Source organism: Convolutriloba macropyga, chromosome 4 (assembly GCF_964194025.1).
Source record: "Convolutriloba macropyga chromosome 4, txConMacr16.3, whole genome shotgun sequence".
Lineage (NCBI taxonomy): Eukaryota > Metazoa > Xenacoelomorpha > Acoela > Convolutidae > Convolutriloba > Convolutriloba macropyga.
Genome location: NC_134471.1, coordinates 40,243,310 through 40,260,554, shown reverse-complemented (window position 1 = coordinate 40,260,554; position 17,245 = coordinate 40,243,310). Strand labels below are relative to the sequence as shown.

Sequence of the window (17,245 nt, the reverse complement as noted above, 5' to 3'; positions counted from 1 at the left end):
TTTTCTTTTGCCTTTTCCATTATTAATTTAAATTGTGCAATAGGTTGAATTTATTTTGTCTATGATATGTTCAACACTAGAAGTTTTTTTGTCTTTATTAGTGTGACGCAAAAATTTGGTTTTTACCGAGTTTAATGTTCTCTTACGCTCTAAATGTGGATAATTTTTTTAAAAAATAATTCAGTTTCTACGAATGTTTTCCGACTAATGCTTTCGGTGTCTTAGGTCGCGAAGGTAATTGAGGATTTAAGTTTTTCATTATCATCATGATATTTTTTAACCTTGGCAATTTTTCGACGCTACCAGATTTTATTTATCCTAAGAGTTTTTGACGTTTTCAACGTTTCCAGGTATGTTTTTATTAATAAAAAATTTTGCGTAATCAAGTTTCGAGTTTTTCTGTCAAAAGTTTTAAATTTGTCTTTATGGTTTCTGAATGATCGTTCTCGCTATGACAATAGAATAAATTATAAAATATATTTTTTAAAATCAAATCTGGTGAAGGAATAAATATTTTGAATTAGAAGGTCCTGTTTTCGGCTGTAATTACGGTTTTGTTCGTGAAATTCCGTCGCTTTCGGAGTTTTGTGCGGCCGTTTTTTTTTTGTTTTGTGGTCTGGCGGGCATTTTTAATTGCTCTCGAATGAGAATCAATGATTGTAAATGTATGTTTTTTTAATGAAAATGGTTCGCTTGACCGGTCTTCTTGACCACAAATTGTTCTTCTAAATTAATTTTCTCAGATGACTTTCACGCACTTCTTGATTTTTGAGTGGTTTCAATTGCTCTCACTCCGAAATGAAGTTTGTTGTTCAAACAAAACCGATTGTTAGAGACTCGATGTCAAGGCCGTGATAGCCGGAGGTCGGGGCTCGAATCCTGCGGTCTGGTGATGTTTTTGCACCCATAGAGAAAAATTTATCGAGGTTACAGCCCCTGAATTAAACTGTGAAACCTGTCAATCGAGAGAAATTTTCCGGCTTTAGTGGGTTTGTTTGACCATACTTTCGCATCACTGACTGACTTTCACGCTTGGTTTCATGCTTTTGCTTGATCTGATTTGAGGTGCGGAAGGAAGTATTGTGGAACGATTAAGGGTGCTGACACGTACCCGGCAGATCGTGGGCTCGAGCTTATGTCCAAGTTTGTGCACCTAGGAAACACCCCCCCCCCCCCCCTACAAGTGGAATTACCTCATCTGTCATGACTAGATGTTGATCATGCTTGGCTTACCTCACTCACCAAAATGATTTGAAACTTTGAATTTGTTTGAGGTAAAATTGAGCAAGTCATATGAAACTCGCTGAGAGTTGTTTCATGGGTTTTTATAAGGCCGTGATAACTTTTCTCTCAATTTCTGTATCTATTTCGCAACTATACGTACAATCGGCTGGATGTTTTAAAGCTGCGAAGCTTTGAGCTGAGCGCAGCTATATTGCGGTGCTCTTGGTTTTTACGACTGGAAGAGGAATATTGGTTTTCTATTGGTCTTTTTTTACAGGAAGTAGTTTTGTTCATGCGGCATTTTGACCTAAAAGCAAAAGTGAGAAAGGCTGTCTTGCTGAGCAGATTTTTGCTAAGCGAGAGCGGTTTTTGATCACACGCTGCGTTCAGTGAATGACTTTTTGACTTTGAAAAATGTTTCTGAGAGATTGGCGCATATAAAATGAGTTTTTAGCCGTGTTTTGTCCATTTGGCTCAAATTTTTTTATTAATAGCCGCACAGCGATAGCTGGGGCTATTATTGGCCTTCTCTTGGTTTTTTTTATTTCGTCGTCATGATTTTTGTTACGACCATATGACGTCACTGCCACTTTTTGTTCATTCGTTCATGCAATTTCAACTGAATTGCATGTGTGACGTCATTTTTCGCTCTTAGTGGAGCGAGTTTTTTTGTTCATGCGCGTGATTAAATTTTTGGTCACACTTGACTTACCTCACTCTCAAAAAGGACTTCCTCACTTTGAAATTGACTTTTATTTACTTTAATTCAAAGAGATAAGGTCAAATGGGTGTGTGTCACTCTAAATGAAGGTTATTTGAGATCAGCTAATAGAGGCAGCAAAAACTTATACAGATTTTAAATCAAAATATAACATATCAGCCTTCAATGAAAAGACGAATTTTTTTGGTCTGCCTCTTTTACTGTTTTTTTGAGTCTGCAGATCTACGAAGCTATTGCGGCTATTTTCTGGCAATTTGCCAGCTATGTTTGTAACTTGGTTTTTTGTAGAAGTAAATTTTGATCGTTGCTGCATGAATATGTAATCAACTGAAATCAATAACACTGTTTCTCAGAGCTCAATAATGCGTTTCAAGTGCAAAATTGGCCCATAATTTTTTGTCATTTTTTCATTAATCTCATTTTTGGCTCTTTGAGAGGACTTTTTAAACCAAATTAGTTTTTATGTCTTTTTGATAAGTTCTGAATTGGATTTCTTGACGTGTTTTTAATCTACAAAATTGTACACATATTAGTCAGATTTTGGCGGTTTTCTCAAACTTTTTAATAGCCGCCCTCATCTTCTCAGCCGGCTATTATAGCGCTCCTATTTTTTTTACTTCGTCGAATATAAAAATGTTTCGCTTTACCTCATTTTGCCGCTTTTTCAACATTTTGCGTGATATCTTTTTGACTTCTCTAGACTAGTTTCTCTCTTCTCTCTTTCTGCTAAAAGTGATTTTGAACATCAGTTGCTCAGCAAAGCAATTCAAAATGAACAGAGTCAGTATAAAAAATTGAAGTCAGAAGTAGAACCGGGATAAACCCGTAAAGCCCAATTTTAGATGCCCGCTATTTGAACGTCGTTCCTATAAGTCTTAGTTACCATCTCTAATGCTTATTGGCATTGATAGTAGCCCCTGTAGCCTCTCTCTAAGAAAAATAAGTACGTTATGTTCAGCTACGAAATGCCATCAAAATAAATCGGACTTAAAAAATGTTTTTGTGCAAAGTTTTTTTCAATATCTATTCTTTCAATCCCAATCATGATTATTGGAATCAACGGTGGCGATTTTCCGGCAATCTGCCGGGTATGTTTAAGTTTTTGTTTTTGTTAAGTTTAATTACCATAAAATGTCTTGGTGCTTAATTGGTTTTTTTTCGTTTTGTTGCTAATCGAATTGTTTTTGCCGCTAACACTTGGAAATTCAATGAAAATTTTATACCATATTTTGAACATTTTTTTTCGAATTGTTTTACTGTTTCTCAATTGAGCTTTTTAATTTTCTACTGAGGCAGGAAGATGGCTATGTAATGTTCTTAAATGTCGATTGTTTAATAACAAAAAAATCTATGTTTTTTTACCTCAATTTTTTCATTTTGATTTTTAGTATTATTTTTCAATCGATCGATCGATTCGGAAATTGAGAATCGATTTTTTTTATCCTCTTCACAATGTATGTATTCTCCACATGCTACCATTTTTGTTTCTAACATCCTGAGACCTATAATTTTATTCGCCCTGCTTTTAATAAAATAAAAATGATCGATTTGAACTAATAATTTTTGTCTTTTCCCTCTGACGTTTTGAAAGTTTTTTTGTTTGCAAGTGATTTTGTCTTACATATTGCACTGACGTTTTGCTAGCTGAGCGTTAAAATTTTGAACAGCAATATTCTGTTTCTGCGAATATTCTTAGGGCTTGGCTTTGGTAACATACGAATTTTCGCTTTTGATTTCGTTTGTCTTTAATATTTTTTTATGATTTTTCGATTAAATTTTTTGGTGATTGCTTAGTTTTATCGCGTTCCTTGTGATTTAAATCGACAACTAATATCTGTAGTTAAAGCGACAAAGTTCATTTAATTACCAATTGATTACTGTTTTTATGTTGTCTAACAGTGTTTCGCTTGCGAATTTTCGAAATTTTCTAACAGTTTTGGCCATTTCTTGCAGTAGTCAAAATTTTCGAAAATAAGTTTTGGGAGCCTAACATGGCTTGATTCCTGCTGCCCGCGTACTGTGATGTTTTCAATTGCGTACGAAATAATTTTGCTGGTTTTATATATAAGTGTAATGTAATCTTTAGTTCAGTTGGTTTTATCGGCAATCATTTTTTGACTGATTTTTTTAAGTTGTCTTTATTAGGAACCAGTTGATTTCAAAAGTAGTATTTTCACGAAGACGACTCTTCGAGTCGTTTCCGGAATTCTTTCGGCTATTTTTTTTTTGATTTTTACAAGAAGTAGTTCTGTTCATGCGGCATTCTTACCTAAGAGCGAGAGTGAGAAAGGCTGTTTCGCTGAACGGATTTTTGCTAAGCGAGAGTAGTTTTTTGATCAAGCGCTGCGGTCAGTGAATGACACGTACTTTAAAAAATGGTTTTGATAGAATGGCGCATATAGATAACTGATTCCAGACTTTTTTCATCGATTGGCTGAATTTTTTAAGTTGTTTTGGTTGTCAATGCTGTACTAGTAATCAAGTTTCTGAAATTGATGCCAGAAAGTTTTGCACAGCCTAAAAGCTCTTTAAGTTTAAAATTGGCTCGTACTTCTCAATTTTATAGTTGATTTTTGGATTTTTGGTTTCATTTTTTGATCTTAGCTTTTCTTAAAGACTTTTCTTAAAGACTTTTCTTAAAGACTTTTCTTAAAGACTTTTCTTAAAGACTTTTCTTAAAGACTTTTCTTAAAGACTTTTCTTAAAGACTTTTCTTAAAGACTTTAAAAATTTTTCTTAGACTTTTAAGACTTTTCTTAAAGACTTTTCTTAAAGACTTTTCTTAAAGCATTAAAAAGTATTTGGCAACTTTCGTTTGGCGCTCCGTGCTTTGAGCAACTCTTTTGAACGTGGGGACTTTTCAGTTTTTATGAAATTTTTTACATACTATTCCGTTTTTAGCAATTTTTGTCAAATTTCTCCTTGTTTTTGGTTATAATTATTATGAAAAGTCTTTCTCTACAAAGCAAGTGGTTTAGTTCGTTTTTATTAAATCTCATTTGTTTTTTAACGTTAAATCTATATAATTCAATGAAAACTTTGAAAATATTTTTGCACTTTTTTAAATATTTTGACAATTTTATGCAAAATATGTTAGTTTCTCGAATCTGTAATTTTTTTCACTTTTTAGCTAGAAAGTAGGATCACTGTCAAGTTTTTCACTCATGATTGCTAAATCTTTTCACTTATTGTTTGACCGATAATTTTTGGTGTGTTAAGAGCAGGATTTAAAAAGTTAACGCCGCATGTATAAAAATAAGTTCAGGTCAAAAGGGCTGAATGCATCGAAGAGCGGAGAGATAGAGTGAGAAAAGATTTTTTACAAAGCTCTTGAGAGAAAGCGAAAAAAAGTAGGCAAGATTTTTTCGCTAAGCGAACGAAGTTTTTTCATCTTGTCCGGTCCAGGCTTTTTGAAGCAGTTTTTTTTTAGCCGACTCCAATTTTTCAATCAATGGCGTTTTCCGTACTTATATAAACAAGTTGTGGTATGTTTAGAAGCATTTTTGAAAACCTGTAGCTCATATTTACTTTCAATTTCTGCTATTTTACCATTTTGCCCTGTTTTAAGCTTTTCTGGCTTTTCTTGCATTCATCAGATTTATAGCATTTGCAAAAATGTGTTGCCGATATTAGTTGTTTTAGCAGTTTTGGTGGTCTTAAGTTTTTATTGACAATTTTTTCAATTGTTTGAAGAAAATTGAATCAGCTCGAGCAACTTTGCAGATTTTTGTATACCATTTATGTTTTTTGTCTTTTTTATCTTGTGCTTCTCGCTGTAGTCTGATTCGATTAATTCTCAATTAAGAGTTAATTTATAGGTGTTGCTAGTATGAGGTGGCTCTTCAATTCTAGACATTACTTTTTTCACTAAAATAAATTACACAAATTTCTAATTTTCGTGTTTTGTTCTTGGCAGTTTCCAATAGTCTTTTGATGTTTCTCTTCTGCTTTTTGGATGAGTGACCGATCCAGCTTCTGAAGAATTTATAGGAAGTATGCGCAGAGAATTGGCTGTTAAGAATCTTGAAAGCTAATAATCGGGCAAGCTAATTAGATAATTGTTTAAATGTTTAAATGGTTTAAATGTTTAAATTGTTTAAAACTAGTTTTTGTTAGGTGGTTTGCTTTTCATTTAATTTGTTGTTTATTACTTCTACGTCAAACAATGGGTGGTTGAGTAATGTAAATAGAATGTAATTAATATTTCGAAGTTTAATGGTTAGGAAATTGCATTTAGCATTGGTAGAGAATTTTTTTCGGTTTTGTCCGTCATCTTTGCCTTTCCTCGTTTCTCTTTATGAACTCATTTTTGAGGTTGTCTGTCTATTGGTGATATCTTCAGGCAACTGTTTTATAGGGGATTTTGCCTAGTCTGTTTTTACCAGGACTTCTACTCCAAGTCGTCTCCGGAAATCTTCGGTTATGTTTTTGTTTTGTCGTCTGACGCTCTTTTTGTTTTACATTTTGTTCTAGAAGATTTTGTCGCTTAAAGTTTTCTGTCACTTCACAATTGATTTCTTGCTTTTCGCGTAGCCTAAATTGCTCTCATTCAGAATTTGTCTGTTGCTAAAACAAAGTTTGTTAATATCAACGAGCATAAGGGACATTTAGCGTAGTGAAATATGGATAACTTTTTTCCAAATCTGTTTCTATCTGATTTTTACGGCACACAAGTCTATTGTTTTGAAGCTATTCCGGGAATCTGCCGGCTATTTTTAATTGCTCTCAAACGAAGTTTTTAGCAATTATATTACGCATGTCGGTCTTTTTTATGCAATTTTTCGCTTGACCGGCTTTTTGTCTGACGCTTTTGACTTTTCGTCCACAAAAACAGACGCTTTTGACCTTCCGTCCTCAAAAAGGGGATAAACAGGTAGCGTCCAGCGGGCATTAAGTGCTCCTAGATCCTTTTAACTCTGTTTCAGCTCAAACTGTTTTGGAGACTTATACTTATGGTGTGAAGGGAGGTTCTTAGAGGTTGAAGACCCCACTGTTGACCTCCACGCCCCCCCCACCCCGCTGTTGCGCCCCCACCCCAATTTTGCCATCCTCAACCCCCCTCATAATCAGCTGTCTGTGCACCCCATCCCCCCCTCCCCACCCCCATTGCTACTGACGAACAACGGATCGCTAAAAACACGCAATTTTATACTAAGTTTCACAAATTATTTTAAGTTTTTTTCAAGGTGTCAAGGAAACTCCTCTAGGGGTTCATAAAAGGTGCAATTTTCATTTTTTGACCTTTATTTTTCATAATTCACGTCTTTCCAGACGCAGGAGTCAGAAAATTTCCTTAAGGGTTTGATATTAAGTCACTAATAAAATTTTATGTGCCATGGAATAGCTTTGAGTTTTTAAATATGACAAATTTTAATTTTTTTTTGATAAAACCTGCTTTTTAAAGTTTTTTGAAAGTATTTGTCGGTTTCTAGGTTTGTGCAGCCTCATGAGCCGAGAAACCTCCTCTAGGGTTTGAAAACAGGTTACTGTATAATTTCTTACGGTAATGGATTATTTTCAAGATTTTATCATCCCGAAATTCAGCATTTTTTGACAAAAGTTATATTTGAAAGTTATTGTCATAATTCGATTTTTTTCGGCCTCAGGGTTCAGAAAACCTTCGTTAGTGTTCAATAATAAGTTAATGGAAAATTTTTGATTGGCCAATTTGGCAATTCTTTGATAAAACTTGCAATTTTTTTCATGTTTTTCAATTGTTTTCTAATTTTTGTTGTTTATTACTTCTACGTCGAACAATGGGCGGTGGAGTAATGTAAAGTAGAATGTAATTAACATTTCGCAGTTTAATGGTTCGGAAATTGCATTTAGCATTGGTAGAGTTTTTCGGTTTTGTCCATCATCTTTGCCTTTCCTCGTTTCTCTTTATGAACTCATTTTTGAGGTTGTCTGTCTATTGTTGATATCTTCAGGCAAACTACCTGTTTTATAGGGGATTTTGCCTAGTCGGTTTTTACCAGGGCTTCTACTCCGAGTCGTCTCCGGAAATCTTCGGTTATGTTTTTGTTTTGTCGTCTGACGCTCTTTTTGTTTTACATTTTGTTCTAGATGATTTTGTCGCTTCAAGTTTTCTGTCACTTCACAATTGATTTCTTGCTTTTCGCGTAGCCTAAATTGCTCTCATCCAGAATTTGTCTGTTGCTAAAACAAAATTTTTTAATATCAACGAGCATAAGGGACATTTAGCGTAGTGATATATGGATAACTATTTTCCAAATATCTGATTTTTACGGCACGCAAGTCTATTCTTTTGAAGCTATTCCGGGAATCTGCAGGCTATGTTTAATTGCTCTCAAACGAAGTTTTTAGCAATTATATTACTCCTGTCGGTCTTTTTTAATGCAATTTTTCGCTTGACCGATTTTTCGTCTGACGCTTTTGACTTTTCGTCCACAAAAACAGACGCTTTTGACCTTCCGTCCTCAAAAAGGGGATAAACAGGTAGCGTCCAGCGGGCATTAAGTGCTCCTAGATCTTTTTTACTCTGTTTTGTTGACCTCTACCCCCCACCGCGCTGTTGTGCGCCTATCCCAATTTTGCCACCCCCATCCCCCAGCAATGGCTACTGACGAAACACCGATCGCTAAAAACACGCAATTTTATACTAATTTTCACATTATTTTCAAATTTTTTCAAAAATTTTGTCAGTATTGAGTTCTTTCAGCCCTAGGTTTCAAGGAAACTCCTCTAGTGTTTTATAATGCATCACTGCATAGTTTCTAGTGGTAGTGGAGTGGTTTCAACTTTTTAACATCACGAATTTTAGCTTTTTTTGACAAAATGTGCAATTTTCAATTTTTTGACCTTTATTTTTCATTAATCACGTCTTTCCAGACGCAGGGGCCAGAAAACTTCCTTAAGGGTTTGATATTAAGTCACTAATAAAATTTTATGTGCCATGGAATAGCTTTCAGTTTTTAACTATGAAAAATTTAAATTTTTTTGATAAAACCTGCTTTTTAAAGTTTTTGAAGTATTTGTCGGTTTCTAGGTTTGTGCAGCCTCATGAGCCGAGAAACCTCCTCTAGGGTTTGAAAACAGGTTACTGTATAATTTCTTACGGTAATGGATTATTTTTCAAAATTTTATCATCCCGAAATTCAGCTTTTTTTGACAAAAGCAATTTTTGAAAGTTATTGTCATTATTCGATTGTTTTTGGCCTCAGGGTTCAGAAAACCTCAAGTGTTTAATAATAAGGTACTGGAAAATTTATGATTGGCAATGGGTTAGTTTTCAACTTTTTAATGTTACAAATATTTGCAATTTTTTTGTTTTTCGATTTTTGTCATTTTTGTTTATTAATTCTACGTCAAACAATGGGTGGTTGATTATTGTGAAGTAGAATGTAATTAACATTTCGCAGTTAAGTGGTTAGGAAGTTGCATTTAGCATTGGTAGAGAATTTTTATCGGTTTTGTCCGTCATCATCTTGCCTTTCCTCGTTTCTCTTTATGAACTCATTTATGAGGTTGTCTGTCCATTTTTAATATCTTATTGTAAACTACCTGTTTTATAGGGGTTTTTGCCTAGTCGGTTTTTACCAGGGCTTCTACTACGAGTCGTCTCCGGAAATCTTCCGGCTGTTTTTTTGTCTGATGCTCTTTTTGTTTTACATTTTCTAGAAGATTCTGTCGCTTCACGATTTCGGTCACTTTTTCACAATTGATTTCTTGCTTTTCGCGTAACCTAAATTGCTCGCATTCCGAATTTGTCTGTTGCTAAAACAAAGTTCGTTAATATCAACGAGCATAAGGGACATGTAGCGTAGTGGTAAATGGAGCTGGTTCTTGCGGCTGGGTTTGGTGGATCGAAACTCTGCTTCGTCAAAATTTTTTGCACCCAAAATCGTTCTCTCAAAGTACATCCCTTTTGAATAAAAAAAGGCGGCCGAGATAACTTTTTTTCAAATCTGTTTCTATCTGTATTTTACGGCACGCTAGTCTCTTCTTTTGCAGCTGATCCGGCTATCTGCCGGCTATGTTTAATAACTCTCAAACGAAGTTTGTAGCAATTATATTACTCCTGTTGGTCTTTTAATGCGATTTTTTTGCTTGACCGATTTTTCGTCTGACGCTTTGACTTTTGGTCCTCAAAAACAAACGCTTTTGACTTTGTCTTCAAAAACGGGATAAACAGGTAGCGCCCAGCGGGCATTAAGTGCTCCTAGAGCCTGTCAGCTCAAACTGTTTTGGACTTATGGTGTGAAGGGCGGTTGTTAGAGGTTGAAGACCCCCACTGTTGACCTCCACGCCCCCCCCCCCAACCCCGCTGTTGCGCCCCCACCCCAATTTTGCCATCCTCAACCCCCTCCACATCAGCTGTCTGTGCACCCAATCCCCACCCCCCCCCACCCCCATTGCTACTGACGAACAACGGATCGCTAAAAACACGCAATTTTATACTAAGTTTCACAAATTATCAAGTTTTTTTCAAGGTGTCAAGGAAACTCCTCTAGGGGTTTATAAAAGGTGCAATTTTCATTTTTTTGACCTTTATTTTTCATAATTCACGTCTTTCAGACGCAGGAGTCAGAAAATTTCCTTAAGGCTTTGATATTAAGTCACTAATAAAATTTTATGTGCCATGGAATAGCTTTCATTTTTTAAATATGACAAATTTTAAATTTTTTTGATAAAACCTGCTTTTTGAAGTTTTTTGAAAGTATTTGTCGGTTTCTAGGTTTGTGCTGCCTCATGAGCCGAGAAACCTCCTCTAGGGTTTGAAAACAGGTTACTGTATAATTTCTTACGGTAATGGATTATTTAAGATTTTATCATCCCGAAATTCAGCATTTTTTGACAAAAGTTATTTTTGAAAGTTATTGTCATTATTCGATTTTTTTCGGCCTCAGGGTTCAGAAAACCTTCGTTAGTGTTTAATAATAAGTTACTGGAAAATTTATGGTTGGCCAATTTGGCAATTCTTTGATAAAACTTGCAATTTTTATGTTTTTCAATTGTTTTCTAATTTTTGTTGTTTATTACTTCTACGTCGAACAATGGGTGGTGGAGTAATGTAAAGTAGAATGTAATTAACATTTCGCAGTTTAATGGTTCGGAAATTGCATTTAGCATTGGTAAAGTTTTTCGGTTTTGTCCGTCATCATCTTTGCCTTTCCTCGTTTTTCTTTGAACTCATTTTATAGGTTGTCTGTCTGTTGTTAATATCTTATTGCATACTACCTGTTTTTTAATGGGTTTTGGCCTTGTCGGTTTTTGACAAGGCTTCTATTCCGAGTCGTCTCCGGAAATCTTCCGGCTATGTTTTTTGTCGTCTGACGCTCTTTGTTTTACATTTTGTTCTAGAAGATTCTGTCGCTTCACGTTTTCTGTCACTTTTTCACACTTGATTTCTTGCTTTTCGCGTAACCTAAATTTCTCGCATTCAGAATTTGTCTGTTGCTAAAACAAAGTTTGTTAATATCAACGAGCATAAGGGACATGTAACGTATTGGTAAATGGAGCTGGTTCTTGCGGCGGGGTTTGGTGGATCGAACCTCTGCTTCATCAAAATTTTCTGCACCCAAAATCATTTTCAATTGTACATGACTTCTGAATAAAGAGTCGGTCGAGATGATTTTTCAAATCTGTTTCTATCTGTATTTTACGGCAGGCAAGTCTATTCTTCTGCAGCTGTTCCGGCAATCTGCCGGCTATGTTTAATTGCTCTCAAACGAAGTTTGTAGCAATTATATTACTCATGTCGGTCTTTTTTATGCGATTTTTCGCTTCACCAATTTTTCGTCTGACGCTTGTGACTTTTCGTCCTCAAAAACGGGATAAACAGGTAGCGCCCAGCGGGCATAAAGTGCTCCTAGAGCTTAGCTGTTTCAGCTCAAACTGTTTTGGAGACTTATAATTATGGTGTGAAGGGCAGTTCTTAGAGGTTGAAGACCCCCACTGTGGAACCCCCCCCCCCCCCCCACTATTAAACATCCCGAATTTCAGCATTTTTTGAAAAAGTTGCAATTTTCATCCTTGAAATTTTTTTTTCGATTTTTTTTCGGCCTCAGGGTTCAGAAAATCTTCTTAATTGTTTAATGATAAACTATGGGAAAATATGGATTAGTCTTCAACTTTTTAATGTCACAAATTTTTGCAATTTTTTGATAAAACTTGCAATGTTTTTCGATTTTTGTCCTTTTTTGTTTTTTCCAGCTTAAAGAGCCACGGAACCTCCTCTATTGTTTGATAATAAGTTACTGCATAGCTTCTGGATGTAATTGAATGTTTTTCAAGATTTTAATATCAACAATTTTTAAAAATATTTGCAATTCTTTCAAGTTTTTAATCTTTTAAGGTTTCATTTTTTTCGCCAACAGGGTCCTAGGAACCTCCTCCAAGGTTTGATGATAAGCTGTCGCATAGTTTCTAGAGTTGATGGAATGGTTATCAATTTTTTAATGACTCCAGCTTTAGCAATTTTTTGATAATTTTTAATTCAAATTTTCGGAAAATTTTTACTCTTCAAGATTATGAATCTTTGAGCCATTGAAACTATTTAAAGCTTGAAATATGGATACTGGATAGTCTCTTGAGACAATGAAACGGTTATGAAAATTTTAATATCTTGGTATTTAGCACGATTTTGTTAAAATTTGGAATGTTTTCAAATTGTTGAATATTTTTTGTCCTTTTCTGAGTTTAACGATCATTACTGGCCAACGAAGCTTTTCAAATCTTGCAGATGGTTTACTTGACATAACTCCAGAGACAAAAAATAGTTCTAAACGTTTTCACAGCGAAATCTGGAAGCTCTTCTTTTAAATTTTGCAATATTCAAGTTTTTAAAATTTCAGATTTTATTTGATTTATTTACTAGCAAGTCTAGAAAACTAAAAGTAGCCGAGTCGAATCAAGCTAAAGCCAGCATCACAAAACCGTGGCTAGCTACTGACAAAGCCAACCGCTCGCCGTTCGTTTGAGAGCAATTCGCCCGACGTTAGTCGGTTACGTTTATTTCTTCACAAATGTTGCTACGCGTGGGTCTTTAAATCAATTTTTTCTTAATAGTTTTCTCATCTGACCAATTTGAACTTTGGGCCTCAAGAATAGGTAAAATGAGAGAGGGCGCAGTTTTAATAGTCTCAAAATTTTGCTTCACCGAAACATCTGAAGGGGGCGAAAGTGAATGGTGTAAGACTATTTAGACATCCTCACCGAGTGCGGGACATGCTCACGTACTGATACTGGTTACAACAAAAGACAGTTGCATGACACTGATGCGGGAGACTTAAGTTGCTTGACAGTTTTCTTCGAGCCCTACTAGTCTCTTCGCCAAAATAGGATACATAAGTTTCTGCTCAGGATTAAGTTCATGACGTGAAGGGCTGTTCCTGATTTAACCAGCAGCACCACCAGCCCTATCGTACCCTCACCCCCAAAACCACCATTTTTGCTGAGAAAAAAATTGAGCTAATCGTGCAAAATTTTTAACTCAGGTGCGGCTTTTTCGAGTTTTAAACATTGGCCGAAATGGTTTTTCGGAAATTTCAACCACTAATTATACGCTTGGAAGCAGTTTTCTGAATATAGACTTCAAGATAAAACTTTAAGCTTATTTTGTCAGTTTGTTTGGAGTACCTTCTAAGCTGTTTGTTCGGGCTGTTTAATTGCTCTTGAATGAAGTTCATAGTAGTTATTGTAAGCGTGTTGGTCTTTTTTATGCAAATTTGTCGCTTGACCATTTTGCACTTTTGTTGTTCAGTATTTTATTTAGACCTCTTAGAACTCTTCTCTGAGTGTTGTTATAGGGCTTTGAATCGCTGTTGATCTGGGATGACCTCTGGAATCGAATAAAAAATTGAACATGTTGGAAAATGCGGAAACAAAATGGATTCAAATGAAATTATCCTTTTCTCTCCGAAGAGGTCTCTTCTATCCTCAAATTGAGGTTAGAAGGGAAAATTTCCGAAAAGTGCCTTAAAATTGGACAAAAATGGGAAAGGGCCGTACTTTTGTCACTATTTTTTCGAATTCTTGAAATTTCTCAGCGTACTGAAATTAGAGGCAAAGAGCTTTAAAATGCCCAATAAGTTAGTTTAAGATGTCCCTAAAAAGGTGAAAAATTGTCTGAACCGAAGGTGGCTGGCATAAAGTTCAATTTTTGGAAACCTCGATAAGAAATGATACTGAATGTTCGTGTCATGTAGTCGTTGGAATCGTTTAGGTGATATTGCAGAACACGCTCTTGGTGCTGTTGATTGGAGTTGCAATTGTGTTTGTAGTGCATCTGGTGTTTACTCTCAACTTAAAATCTACGGTTCTGGCCACTGTTGCTGTAGCCATGACAATGGTAAGTAGGTCCAATATACTCGAATAATTTCTATGGTAGAATGAGTACGATAATCAGCAGCAGAACGTAAATGAACAATATATCAAGTGCATCTAGTAGGATCATGATCAAATTAGCAAAAAATAAACATAGATTAATTAAATAACGTTTTTCAAAATCAAATTTTTGTTTTGATGGTTAATATCGAGAGTATCCGTAATCAGTATCGAATCAGAATGATGCTTTTTACCTGCATTATTCATTGTTTACTTAATATTGACGCTTACAATGGACTGACTGCGTCATAAAATATAACCTTTTGTTTTCGCATCTTGCAATCTGGTTTTTCAGAAGTCGGGATGGATGGATTTACCTATGGCATTTCATCTGTTCATGGAAACACTGAATACAATATTGCTAAGTAATTATTTTCCGTTTTAGACCGAAGTTACTGGTTTTATGCACTTCTGGGGTGTTCCTATAAACAGCATATCTGCCAATAACTTGGTGGCGGCAATGGTGCTCTCAGTTGAAATTGTTACTCCTTCATCCATGTCATTGGGGAACCTGTTGAGGAGCGAACGTTAGTACCACTTTTCAAAACATGTTTATTCGTATAGGGATTCCAGGTAATGATCGAATTGCTGTTCAAATAAAATATGAAAGTCAAACTTGAAAAGGTAGAAACATCAGAAAATTCTTGTTCGTACTGGAGCCTTCAGGGGTGCGTATCTTGTATCACTAAATACTCTTAGCGATAACTATAGAACTTTCGATGCTTTTCGCTGCTAATTTGGAATTGCTTGAATCTTGTCCTAATTTCAATAGAGGTGCATATTTGGGGTTTCTGACAAGAGATCAGCAAAAAACAATTCTCCTTCATGGACCACAGTTTAAATGTGGTTAAAATACAAAATTGTTACAAATGTTAAAATACAAAAGTCAGCAAGTTGATGAGAAATTGTGTGATCCAGATTTCTTGTCCCAAGTTTATTGTGCTCAAAGCACTCGGGATTTGGGACTTTACAGAAAAAAAAACACCAAATAAACAGGTGAGCTGCCGGCGATGACAGCAAGTAAATCTGCACAAAGCTGAGAACGAAATTGTCAATAAGAATCAATGAACTGCAAAAGGTTTTACTGAGCCCATTGAGAACTCAGCGTTGACAACTTGTAATTTTTATAGCTCTAGGTTGAGTAGCCTTTCTGAAGTTCTCGTCGCTTTTTGATTTATCACCGGACGTTAATTGATTTTCTCCGTTGTTTCAAATTGAGTGGTATAAGGATGCAACTAACTTAGTTAGTGGTTGGTTAAGATCTGTTCACACGTTTTAATGATGCATGAAGTCAATTTGGAGTAGTGTCTTTGATCATTTCCGGAGATGAAGTTGTTCAAAAAGGCGAGTGCTTTTTTTAATACAATTTTCTCTTTTGAATAATTCGCTTTCGCTTATGTGATTTTTGTTCACGGCGACAATTTGTTGCTAAAGTTCTTAAGTTATGCAATTGTTGCTAAGTTTCGACTTTCACGTTTGATTTCCGCCTTACTCACTCACCCACGTTTTCAACTGAATGGCATTTAAAGTTCATTCAGCAGATATGCGCAAATACTTTTTCAGGTGAAAAAGTGAAATCAAAAGAATGATATTTGAAGACTTATTGTATCACGTTTTTAGAGGTCCTTAGAGTACGCTGCCGACTTTCATTGGTATGAAGCCAACTTTCGTCGTCCTATTTGAATGGGTTCACTAAATTTTTTCTTTGGAAACTTTGTATCAAATTAGAACCTTTTGATACTTTGAAGATTTTTCTGCTGCCGTCATTTTTCTCTATTTCGCTCAATTTCAATCCAAGCGTCGGTAGACCGGTTTTTGCGGTGACTATTTTCCTGCTATCTGCTGGCTATGTTTGAATTAGAAATGAATAAGGTGTGAAAATTAAAAACAATTTCGGTTGTTTTCTGTCCTGTAATTTTATCCTGAACTGATTTTTCTATAACGTATAGGCGTGAAAACGACTTGTAGTGGTTAGTTAAGACTGTTTCAGGAGAGATTGTCAGGCTTTTAAAAGCAGTTTTTTGCAACTTTTGATGGTAATGAGGTTTGATTATGATATTGTATTAGTTTTAGGCTTGTTTTGATAGGAATTCAAGGTTTCAAATATTTAATTTGAGTTTAATGCTAATTTGGAAGTTTTCGATCAGTTTTGCTGATTTTTAGAAGAAATTTAATGATTTTTGCCTGTTTTTTGTTTTATTGCTCTAAGTGGGATTTGAATGGAAGCTTGTTACTTAAGGAATACTCAGATAGCAATTAACTAAACTTTTCTTGGTATAATTTTTTTTTTGCTTATGAACATTGACAAAAAAAAATTGAGAAATTTTAAACAATTTGTTTTTTTTTGCAGTTTTTCTTCATTTTTTAAATCTAGACAAGTTTTTTAGCCTATTATGACTTGCCCATTGTTTTGCGAGCTTTTCATTGTTCTAATTGCCACTATGTTTTGTTAAATTTGTTATTGAATGCCGTATGTTTCTTCCTTAAATCTTTTATGGCATTTGTGGAAGTTCAAGGTTGACAGTAGTTGTTTAGTCATAAGTAGTTGTTTAGTCATAAGTAGTCAATTTTCTACTTCGATTCGTTTCCGGAATTCTTCCGGCTATGTTTTTTTTACTTCGTCGAACTTTTTTTTCGCTTTACCAATTTTGCCGCTTTTTCGACATTTTGCGTGAAATCTTTCTGCTCAGCAAAGCAATTCAAAATGAAGAGAGTCAATATAAAAAATCTAAGTCAGAAATAGAAATTGGATAAACCCAAAAAGCCCATTTTTAGATGCCTGGTACTTGAACTTTTTTCTCATAAGTTTTATTTACTATCTATAATGCTTATTGATATTGATACTAGACCCTTTAGCCTCTCACCGAGAGACAGGAGTATGTTCAATTACGAAATGACATCAAAATAAATTGCACTTGAAAATGTTTTTGTACAAAAATCAATTTTTGTTGA

At 35.1% G+C, this 17,245-nt stretch overlaps 2 protein-coding genes across 4 annotated transcripts in view; one reads left to right on the top strand and one right to left on the bottom strand.

The window, feature by feature from the left end:
* The window catches only part of LOC142337669 (polyadenylate-binding protein-interacting protein 1-like), a 509,163-nt gene that overhangs the window by 263,910 nt on the left and 228,008 nt on the right, over window positions 1–17,245 (bottom strand). The window lies entirely within an intron of this gene.
* The window catches only part of LOC142337668 (patched domain-containing protein 3-like), a 119,289-nt gene that overhangs the window by 85,702 nt on the left and 16,342 nt on the right, over window positions 1–17,245 (top strand). For both annotated transcript variants that reach the window (XM_075387085.1, XM_075387084.1), the window contains exons 14-15: window positions 14,133–14,258; window positions 14,679–14,820. In XM_075387085.1, coding sequence (XP_075243200.1) covers window positions 14,133–14,258; window positions 14,679–14,820 — 268 coding nt within the window. The remainder of the gene's footprint in view (window positions 1–14,132; window positions 14,259–14,678; window positions 14,821–17,245) is intronic.